This window comes from Cuculus canorus, chromosome 9, assembly GCF_017976375.1.
Source record: "Cuculus canorus isolate bCucCan1 chromosome 9, bCucCan1.pri, whole genome shotgun sequence".
Lineage (NCBI taxonomy): Eukaryota > Metazoa > Chordata > Aves > Cuculiformes > Cuculidae > Cuculus > Cuculus canorus.
The window spans coordinates 24,587,699-24,598,480 of record NC_071409.1 but is presented as its reverse complement, the minus strand read 5'-3'; the positions used below and the strand labels follow the sequence as shown (position 1 = coordinate 24,598,480).

Sequence of the window (10,782 nt, the reverse complement as noted above, 5' to 3'; positions counted from 1 at the left end):
ATATCATACAGAATCACAGAATCACCAGGTTGGAAAGGACCCACTGGATCATGGAGTCCAACCATTCCTAACACTCCCTTAAACCATGTCCCTCAGCACTTCATCCACCCATTCCTTAAACACCTCCAGGGAAAGCGACTCGACCCCCTCCCTGGGCAGCTGTTCCAGTGCCCAATGACTCTGTGAAGAATATTTTTCTGATATCCAACCTGAACTTCCCCTGGCGGAGCTTCAGGCCATTCCCCCTTGTCCTGTCCTCAGTCACTTGGGAGAAGAGCCCAACTCCCTCCTCTCCACAACCTCCTTTCAGGCAGTTGTAGAGAGTTATAAAGTCTCCCCTCAGCCTCCTCTTAACACAAGATGTAATGGTGTCTGGAAAAACACTATTGAAAAATCACGCTATAAACCACATGCTTGCAGAGGGATGTTCTCTCTAACTTTTCAAAAAATACAGTTACTTAGATTAAACTTAACTCTACTTTAGCTTAAAACAAAACCGAACTCAGGATCGGAGGTTTGGCCTCCCCAGTGCCGAGTCCCGGGGCAGAATCCCCTCCCCGGACCCGCTGCCCACGCCGGTTCTGATCCGAGCCAGGATGCCATCGGCCTTCTTGGCCCCCTGGGCCGCTGCTGCTCACGTTCAGCCGCTGTCAATCCCCACCCGCAGGTCCTTCTCCTCCGGGCAGCTTTCCGGCCGCTCTTCCCCCGCTCTGGAGCCGCACGGGGCGGTTGTGCCCCGAGGCAGCACCCGGCACTGACCCTGTTACACCTCACCCCTCCGGCCTCAGCCCAGCGGAGCAGCCTGTTCGGATCCCTTTGCAGAGCCCCTCTACCCTCCAGCAGATCGAAACTTCCTCCCAGTTTAGTGTCGTCTGCAAACTCGCTGAGGGGCGCTCAATGCCTTCACTCGGGTCACCGATAAAGCCACTGACCAGGACTGGACCCAGCGCTGAGCCCCGGGGGCACCGCTTGGGACGGGCCTCCAGCTGGAGAGAACTCGCTGTGCGGCCTCACCAGTACCGAGCAGAGGGTCAGAGCCCACTCCGTGTCCCGGTGCCCCCTTATCGCATCGCCCCCCCCGCCCCGGTCCCCTCGGCGCCCCCCGCGCAGGCGCCGCCGCGCTCCGCCCTTTCCGCCGGAGCGGGGCCGGGCGGCTCCTCCTCCCCGCGCCCGGCGGCCTTGGCTGGGCTCGGCGCGGCGGCTGCCGGCTCTTGCGCGGCCCTTTCTTCGTTCCGTGCCGCTGCCGCCCTCCCGCCCCCATGGCCCTGTGCAACGGGGACGCCAAGGTCAGTGCTTTGTGCCGCCGCGACGGGCGATTTGTGCCGCCACACCGGGCACGGCCCGGGTCGGATGCAGCCCTGGGCACGTGGCGGGGCTGCGGTGCCCTCCCGCATCCCCGGTGTCTCACATACCCGCATCCCCCGCCGGTGCCCCGTGTCCCGCATCCCCCGCGGTGTCCCGCATCTCCCGCGGTGCCCCGTGTCCCGCATCCCCCGCCGGTGCCCCGCATCGCCGCCGGTGCCCCGTGCCCCGCATCCCTGCCGTGTCCCATGCCTTCCTGCATCCCCCGTGATGTCCGGTGCCCTTCCGCATCCCCCGCCGGTGTCCGGTGTCCCGGTGCCCCGCGAGTCTAGTGCCCCGAATCCCCTCCTCTCTGGTGCGTTCCTGCGTTCTCAGCGTCCGGTTCCCCGCATTCCCGTATCCCCATTGCGTTTCCGTGGGTCCGGTGTGTGCCCTCATCCCCGCTGTCCGTTCGCGCATCTCTGGTGTCCGGTGCATTCACGTATCCCTGATGTGTTTCTGGGGGTCCGGTATCCGCATCCCAGCTGTGTTCCTGCATCCCAGGTGCCCCCATTGGGTCTGGTGCCTTCCCGCATCCCAGGTGCCCGCTCCGTGCATCCTCAGCCCGTTACCGGTGGGTCCCAGTGTATTCCTGTTGCTTGGAGTGGGTCTCGGTGCATTCCCGAGGCTCCGGTGGATTTGCCTGCCCTGGTGACTGCCCATGAGCCGGTACCCGGTATGTTCCCACATCCCCGAGGCTGCCTGGGGTGGGTCTCGGTGCTCGCCCACGTCCCCGAGCATTCCCGAGTCCCAGTGCATTCCCCGTGGCGTCCCAGTGCTCGCCCTGGGGGTCCAGTGCCCACGCAGAGGTCCTGGTGCATTCCCGGGGGTCTGGTGCCTGCCCGCGTCCCGCGCCTCGCTCCCCTGCAGACCGGCTGTGCTGAGAACATTAACTAACTCCACCATCCTGGTTTTGATAGGATTCTGACAACATTGGCTTGTGGTGTGGCCAGATCTGTTCAGTGCAGGGCGAGGTGGATTCCTCTACTCTGGATACTTTTAAGGCTCAGCTTGACAGGGTTCTGGGCCGTCTCGTTTAAACTATACATCACCTAAAAGGTCAGGCCAGGTGGTTCCTGAGGTCCCTTCCAACCTGGCATTCTGTGATTCAGCGGAACCAAAAGGGAGGTTATGGAAACCAACTATGGCCAAAGCTTTCCTAGCAGAGCTTTCCTTTAACTACCTGAAAGGAGGTTGTGGAGAGGAGGGAGCTGGGCTCTTCTCCCAAGTGACAGGGGACAGGACAAGGGGGAATGGCCTGAAGCTCCGCCAGGGGAGGGTCAGGCTGGATATCAGAAAAAAATTCTTCACAGTAAGAGTCATTGGGCACTGGAACAGCTGCCCAGGGAGGGGGTCGAGTCACCTTCCCTGGAGGTGTTTAAGGAACGGGTGGATGAAGTGCTTAGGGACATGGTTTTAGGGAGTGTTAGGAATGGTTGGACTCGATGATCCAGTGGGTCCTTTCCAACCTGGTGATTCTATGATTCTACTATAAGCAGGGAGACACGCATTGCATCCCTATAGGAATGGTAACTCGTTCAGCCGACTGGAGAGGAAGGTCAGTGCTCCTCGTTGCCGCAGAAGCAGGCAGGTGTGCGCAGGGCCAGTGACCCCTGCAGTCACCCTGCTCCCGGGTGCAATCAGCATCGCCCTGGGTCTGCTTTGCAGTGACAGTGCCAAAAAAGATGTGGGTTGGCATAGCTCTTGCGTGCCTGGGTGACAAAATGACCTGTGGGCTTTTATGGAGGAGAAGTTTTTTCTTGATAGTGCAGCTTCTGAACCAAAACCCTGCATGTTGTGTCAAGCCCTTCTGTAGTAGGGTAAAAGCCTTGTTCTGGACTTTCAATCCAGGTTGAAAGAAAACGTGACTCTGACAGGGTTTTTTTAAGCGCTCGGTTGGTCCTTACTGAAGTTTTCTGGCATGCTTATCCCTGACCATTGACACAATCCCTGTTCCTGTCCAGAGCTGCTCTTGAGGGCTCCTCTCCCAGGGGAGGTTGCACCCAGAGCTAGCTGTGCGATGTTGAGCTTTGTCTTCCTTGAGCCATCCTCTTGCAGGAAGCGGTAAGGAGAGCTAGCGAGAGCGGTTTCCGCAGGGGCCGGATCCCAGCAGGCATTGGAAATCTGCATGCGACTTGGGCAAATTGAAGTTTGTCTGAGATAACGGCTGGGAGCTCTTGTGTGGGCACTGGAGGTTGTTTGAAGGAGTTACTTTGCTGGTATACTCTTGGGAAAAAAAAAAAAAAGAGTATGTGTTCTTATACCTGCTTAGTTTTAATACCACAAGGAAACAATTAAACTCTTGTAAACCTGTACTGGCTTGAAAGTGCCAGATCAAGGTTCCTGGTTTCGGCTTGTCCTAAGTTATTAGTGTGGGTGAAAGCTCAGGCTGAGGGCTGTGGTGGAGGGGCCGCTGCTGCAGACCAGGTGCTTCTCCATGCTCAAGAATACGACTGTTCTGTATGGTAATGTTTATAAATTGAATTATTGCAAATTCTGTGAGCGTGCAGGTGCGTGAAATGCTGAAAAATACCCTGATCTGCAGACGTGGGCTGTTAGGAACCTGCAAACTTTGTTAAAAACTCTAAATAGGTACGCTGAGGAATAAGATACGCGGTGTCCTTAGCTGGTAATGCAAGGCAGGTCTCCAACCACTGCTCATTATAGAACTCATAATTATTTTTTGACACAAAAAGCCCCAGCAGCGATGGAAGCTTTTTCCTTACAGCATTACTACGAGGTCGAGCTGAAATGGTGGATTGAGGCTGAACTTTGTTGTGTGGTTGGAGGTGATGGTATGGTTTATGTGACAGTTGGGACCTGAGTTTGAGGTCTGGGGTCTGTGAAACAGGGAAACGGCAGTCTAGAGGTACAACGTCTGAGTCTGTACCTCAGTCTGGAGGTACAACGTTTTTATGGTCTAATTGGTTTACTTGGCTCAGCAGTTGCAGAGGAGAGCAGGAATCTTTCACATACAATGTCATTTTCAGGGTGATTTATGATTTAAATTAGCTGGATATAGACTTTTCCCCCCCCCATTCTTCTCTTGGCGTACACAAGGTCCGTTCTGACATTAGTCCCATCTTGGAACAGCGGAACGGAGCCTCTGTTCTGCCCCAGCACCTGTACTGCCTTGGGCAGCTGTCAAACCAGCTTTGACAGAAGTTCTTGAAAACAGCAAGTTCTCCAGATTGTTGTGAAAATAGACCAGGAGAAGACAAGAAACTCTAGTTGTACCCCTACTGAGGAGAAAACCAGCTTTTATTAGAAACCAGGGAATCCCCACTAGGAAGAGTTGCTCGCTCCATAACCTCTGTGCTCTGCTATCCTCTCTACCTTTCTCCTAACAATTGTGCAGTATACAGACACGTGAGCTCGATTGGCTGCAAGTTAACAGCATCTATTCTTTTTTTTTATTATTATTTATTTTATTAAATGAAGTTTCCCCTATTAAATTTAAATTCAAAGTCTCTAGTCTTGGAACTGTGCCTTGAAATAAATAAAGCCAGATCCTGTACTAACTTACTGCCTTTCTTCTTCCTCTTTTTTCCATGTGATTTATGGTACTGTTTCTATTGGGCTCTCTTTAGAGCTGAACCTCCTGCAGCTTTACTTTCACTCCAAAGTGAAATACTAAAGCTCCTCTGACGCAGTCCATGTGGTGATGGTGTTGCCTGTGGTCATTCCCGCGATGGACATACTCTGGAGTGTGCTGCAGGGTTGCTACAGGAGGAAAGCACAGTTGGCAGTGTCCTGCTGTGCCAGGAGAAAATAATTTCAGCCCCTAGTTAACTCTGAGCCCACATCTAAGGGAGCAGTGAGTTATTAGGCCACGGATTGAATGATTTGGGTTTTGTTTTCTTCTCTTTTTCCCTCTGGTGACTTGCATGTTGCCTTGCTCTTTGTACATCTTCTCCGTAAGGCGATCTGTGCTGCTTAGTGGATGCAGTGCTTTTACTGGATTTTAGCCCAAATGGCGTAAGCATCATCTGAGGAAAAACCTTGTGAGCTATGATTAGGTGCTGGCTTTTGAGATTTTGGGAGGGTATTAATGGTCTCCCAGCAAAACCCAGGCAATGCGCCATTACTTGGAGCCTTAAGCAGACGTGTTTCAGGGCTGCAGAAATGATTAAGAAGCGATCCCGGTGTTGCAGCAATTATTTGTGGAAGCATTGCTCCGATCGTTGTGCAGAATAGTGCTATAGTTCCCAAGAGTGAAGAAGCCAGGATGGCTCAGTGACGGGGAAGGGGTTTGCCGAGTGGGAGCACACAGCCGGCTCAGTGGTGGCACTGGGTGTGGGGGTGACAGCCGTTCAGAGGGTGGTCCTGTTCGGGGCTCGTATCACTGTCCTGCTTTTCCTGAGGAGAACGAAGGAAGGCACGGGTTCATTTGAGACACAGACCTACTTACACTCCCTTATGCAACGTTTCTCACACTACTGCCAAGGTAACTGTGAGCTCATTTTGTTTTCACACACGTCTGCCCCTCAGCTGTAGCTTGAGCCCAGCTGACTACACCTGACTGCTCCGAGCAGCTCGCTGCCTTCGGGGCAGGGCGCTGGAAATGAGCTTTATTTACAGATATAAATGCTTGGCCGTGGGTCCATCTGAGCTGATGCCAACAATGACTTGGGTTTAGTATTTTTTAATGTAAAAACAAATTGTCATTTTTGTATTTTGTAAAATGTAAAAGCTACGGAACTGCACTACTTTCTTCTTGCTCCTTCTGCAAAGGCTGACTTTGTCCCCGTGGCATGCCTTGTGCTCCAGAGGGGGCCGCTTACATCCCACCTTCATCTCTTGCAGGTGGAAGTGGACAACCTCAGACAGTACGCTGAGAGGGCTGTGGAGCTCTGCCCCTTCGTGGTACGAGCTACAGCACGCTCTGGAACAATTTAAGGCTCTTAATAAAAAAAGCAGCACTGGAAGGAATAGTGTTTGCCACAAGATGGGATCAGGAAAGAACAAGGACGTTGGTCTTTCTTGCAAGAACTGCTATTTTAGAAATTGCTAGCTGAAAATGCCCAGAATTATTTTAAAAGTGATTCCCTCCAGGAATCCAGGGTTCTGGTGAGCTCTCTCTGTTTGACTGCAGGGTTAGAAAGGGATGTTTGATGCTAAGGTTTGCTCTCCCCCAACACGTGCCCTTTTAGTTCTGTAAATCAATGCTAAAAGTCATTAAGAGTTCCCCATCACGCACAATCAGCTATGGGCTGAAGGAAAGAACTTAAGTAACTGACTCTAACCTGGATTTAGGCTTTTCTAGGATTTAGTACTATTTTTTCTACTTATGTCCTTTAATTTAAATAAAACCTTTTCCAGCTAGTCTAAACTTTGGAGGTTTCCAGCGTGCTTGCTGTCCTTGGCAAATCTGAAGATGGTTATCCGAGATGTCTCTTGGTAGCTGAGGAGGAAGGTTCAAAGGCAGCCTTTGCCATGTATTTATTGGGGAGAATCTCTCCCGGCAGGATGATGCTGTCCTCCAGAATGACCTGTGATTGATGTGGAATGGTTTTCTGATCCACATGGAAATACCTTGATGTGCTGCAGGCTGCCCCAGCTGCCTTTGGAGCGTGGGCAGCAGCAGTGGGAACTGCCTGTAAGCCCTGGGTTGAAGGCCATGTTGCCTTGTACAACACACGGAACAACTCTAGTGTGTCAGAATTAAAACTTGAAATGGTCATAAGCTTCAAGAGATGTTTCGAGGCAAGGATTGCCAAAGTAAAACCCTTCCTGGTTTTTCCTTCATCAGTTGGCAAGGAAACAGCGTAAGCCTTAAGTTAAGGGAAAAACACCCTCAAAGTAATTATTTTCTTTAAGGAGGAGAATTATTTTCTGCATTAGTTTCTTGGTATTTTTTTTTTTTTTTTACAGTGCAGTTGAGTTCACATTCTTCTTTTGAGACCGATAAGGACACTTTGATAGAATAGCTGCCTCTTCACAGTCTCTTTTAAAAACAGGAGAAATTTGTCCTTGCCTTTTCTAGGACTTTTTCAGATTTCGCTGAAGTTGGCCAACAGATTCAAATGTGATGGGTCAAAGAGAACCGTTGCTTTGTTTCTGTGTGTGACCTGCTTGAGTGCTGCATTCAGAAGTTGTTTCTTTAAAAATCATTTTAGCAAAGACATTTGTTCTCAATTTCCCTTTTCTATTCTCTCTGTCGAGTGAAAGTTCAGTGTATGAGGCAATGTGATGGGGAAAAACATTTTTCTTCTGACTGTGTGCTGTCCTGTTTTGCTTGAGAAAGAGGCACATGCTCTTAATTATCATAGGATGTACTGGGTTTTATATGGAACAGCAAAATGGAAAAAGCTGGAGTTACTGTAGTGGTGAACAGGGCATATGACTTCTTATTTATAGAAAGCTCTGCCTTCGTTAGCTTATTAGCACTTTTTCCCTCTAATTTATATCATGTTAGGTTTTGGGGATGGGGGCGGCATGTTTGTGTAGCTGCTTGGGAGGGATGTGCTGTTAATGTGTAGCTCCTTTATCTTGCTGATGCATCTACTGGTCATCTTAAACTTGAGGATTTTTCAGTTTAGAAGGTTCTCTGCTTGTCTGTGATTTTAATCAATAATTAACATATAGGCAACTTTGGCAAGCTTTGCAGATATTAAGAGACCTGCCTTAAAGCCTGCAGTCTGCAGTGTGTCGCCATAAAACACTGACGTGATTGCTCTTCGTAGCCGGAGAACACCGGAGGAGACCTCAAGGATGGGCAGCACCACTACGAGGGAGCCGTCGTCATACTCGATGCTGGAGCGCAATACGGAAAAGTCATAGATCGTCGGGTGCGGGAGCTGTTTGTCCAGTCTGAGATCTTCCCTTTGGAAACACCAGCCTTTGCAATCAGAGAACAAGGCTTTCGGTAGGTTGTTCCTGCGGTGCCTCTGCCTGTGTGTTCTGCTTGTTCTTTCCTTCTTAACAGTATTGAGGGATGTCAGAACCGGTAGTAATTGCCTGGGGGTTTATGTGCAATCGTTTTCATTGTAATGATGTTAACAATTGCATCTTTAGCCAATCCACAGAAGCACTTGAGTTTTGCTGGTGAAACTTGTGTACCAATACAAATTTTGTCCATTTGCTTCTTTGTGCCTTGATGTCATTTTAATCATTTCCATTTGGAAGTATAATTTAAGAGGCTGCATTTTAAGTATGTATCTGCAAAAATTTAGACAATCTTGTTGTTTTACCTGTTAAACTAGGGTAGCTATTAATCAAGAAAACAAGTTTTGTGAGTTTCTAAAAATTACTTTCTTAGTTTAATTAGAAAAAAAAAGCCAACCCAAACCCCCTAGCTTGGATGCTGAAGATATTGTAGTAAATCACAACAAACTCTTTCTGGGAAGTAACTAAAAAACTAAAGCTAGCACTCATTGTCTGCAGTAAGAAAATGTCTCACAGTTTAGTGCTTTGTACATTTATTTTCTTTGTTTCATTCGGCCTACCAGGGTGTGCCTCTAATGTGTGGGGAAAGCAAATACCCTGAAGCCCACAAATCATCAAAGCCGTTGTCAGTTTGGTACAAATCCAGGAATATGGGGCATGTCTGCTTCTCAGTTGTGCCCAATAACAGATGAAACAGTGCTTTGCTGCAGAATTGCACTTTTCTGATCAGTGTTAATTGATGAACCAGTAAAGAGTGTATTTTAGTAAGTCACAGAGGAATTTATTATCTCCTCTAAAAACACAGAGAACAGAAAACCCAGGGACTGCTGGGTCTGTCAGGTAGCTGTGTGTGAAGAGTTTCTCTTTCAGAAATCTTCTGAAAAATACCTTCTCTTGTGGATCACAGAATCCCAGAATGGTGGGGTTGGAATGGTGGTCACTGTGAGCAGTTGCACAGGAGTGTGTCCAGATAGGTTTGAGTATCTCCAGAGAAGGAGACTGCACACCCTCCCTGGGCAGCTGTTCCAGTGCTCCCTCATCCTCACAGGAAAGTACTTTTTCCTCATGATCGGGTGGAACTTCTTGTGCTCCAGTTTGTGCCCGGTGTCCCTTGTCTTGTCACTGGGCACCACCGAAGAGAGTCTGGCCGCGTCCTCCTGGCACCTGCCATAAACCAGAAAAAGGAATACTCATAGCAATGCAAGAAGATATGTAAGAAATAACAAGGTGTTGCAGTAAAACTTTCAAAATCTATACCAGAAGCTAGTTTTAATTTGAGAAAATGCAGGTTCTTCTCTCACCTTCAATTAATAATTTTTTTTCTTTAATACTTGGGCAGATTTGATATATTTTCTGTGTTCTGTGGGATTTTAATTGGTGTGGAAAAAAACAGATTTGAAGGTTCTACTGTTTGAATCGGGCAGCGTAGAACTATTTTGATTTCTCAGAAGTGTTCAGTTTGTGGGTGTAGCTATATTTCCTTTAATTAGTATTAGTGCTCTGTACACATGGCACTTAAGCAAGTGCTTCCGTTTGTGGAGTTTTTAGAAGCAGTAATACCACCAGGCATTAAGGGTGTTCAGGCTCTTTGTAGCAGTGTCTGAGCTTAGGAAATGCATCGTGTCTCTGACTTGAACAGAAGTGCCTGTACTTGTACAGCAGGCACTAGTTGTCAGGATTGTTCAGTGTAAAACTGCATCTAGGAAAGAGCCGTGTGCTTATTCTAAAGCTCACTTGGAGATCTGACATACAAAGAAATAAAAGCTGCCCCTTCCAGCTCTCAAGCTGCTGTGCTCAGGCTCTGAGGGGTGCCTTTATCCAGCCCTCTACCTTGTCCCCGAGGAGCCCGGGCTCGGTGAGGTGGGGTGGGCTGCAGGGGAGACCTGGCCGTGTGTCGGTGGGAAGAGGTGCCCTGCCTGGCTGCAGCTGAGAGGTGATGTTTGGTACGTGGGCTTGTTACTACATGATTATTTCTGCCGGTGGTACAGATGTTGTAAGCACATTGCCCATTTCTGCTGCTTAAAAATAGCAAAATTCTATTTTGTTAGTACTCGCCTGACAAACACACTAAATAATGCTAGAAGAAAGCCTTATTAGATGCATTTAATCCTGAGAATGCACCTTCTCTCTTGCCCTCTTTTGCATTTCTCACTCTGAATAACAAATTTGATGTTCTCTCTGAAATAAACAGTACGTGAGTCCAAGGTCTGGTACACCCGGGTTCAATCCTGGGCCCAGGCCAAAAAACATTGCCCAACTGGCTGGTGCTTCTGCCGTTCACAATCTTGCAAATCATCATGATGTGCAAAAGCTCTCTCTTCCCCTTGGAAGAGGTTTAACTTTCTGTTATAGTGTGAAATATTAACTTCAAACCCCACATGCTTGCATGTTTTGAACTTTTAATTCACAACCTGTGCCAATGCCATCTCATTTTGTCATCAGGGTGGATTAAGGGACATTTTCTCTAGAAAGTTTGGAGTCTCTTGAATGCAGTGCTCCTCCAGATGGCACAAACACCATGGAATGTATAGGTCTTGATGCTAATATTCCACA

At 48.9% G+C, this 10,782-nt stretch overlaps 1 protein-coding gene across 1 annotated transcript in view; it reads left to right on the top strand.

The window, feature by feature from the left end:
• The first annotated feature begins 1,127 nt into the window (after positions 1-1,127).
• GMPS (guanine monophosphate synthase) overlaps positions 1,128-10,782 on the top strand; it is a 29,450-nt gene continuing 19,795 nt past the window's right edge. The window contains exons 1-2 of the mRNA XM_054074493.1: positions 1,128-1,286; positions 8,028-8,209. Of these exons, the coding sequence (XP_053930468.1) occupies positions 1,260-1,286; positions 8,028-8,209 (209 nt within the window). The 5' untranslated portion in view covers positions 1,128-1,259. The remainder of the gene's footprint in view (positions 1,287-8,027; positions 8,210-10,782) is intronic.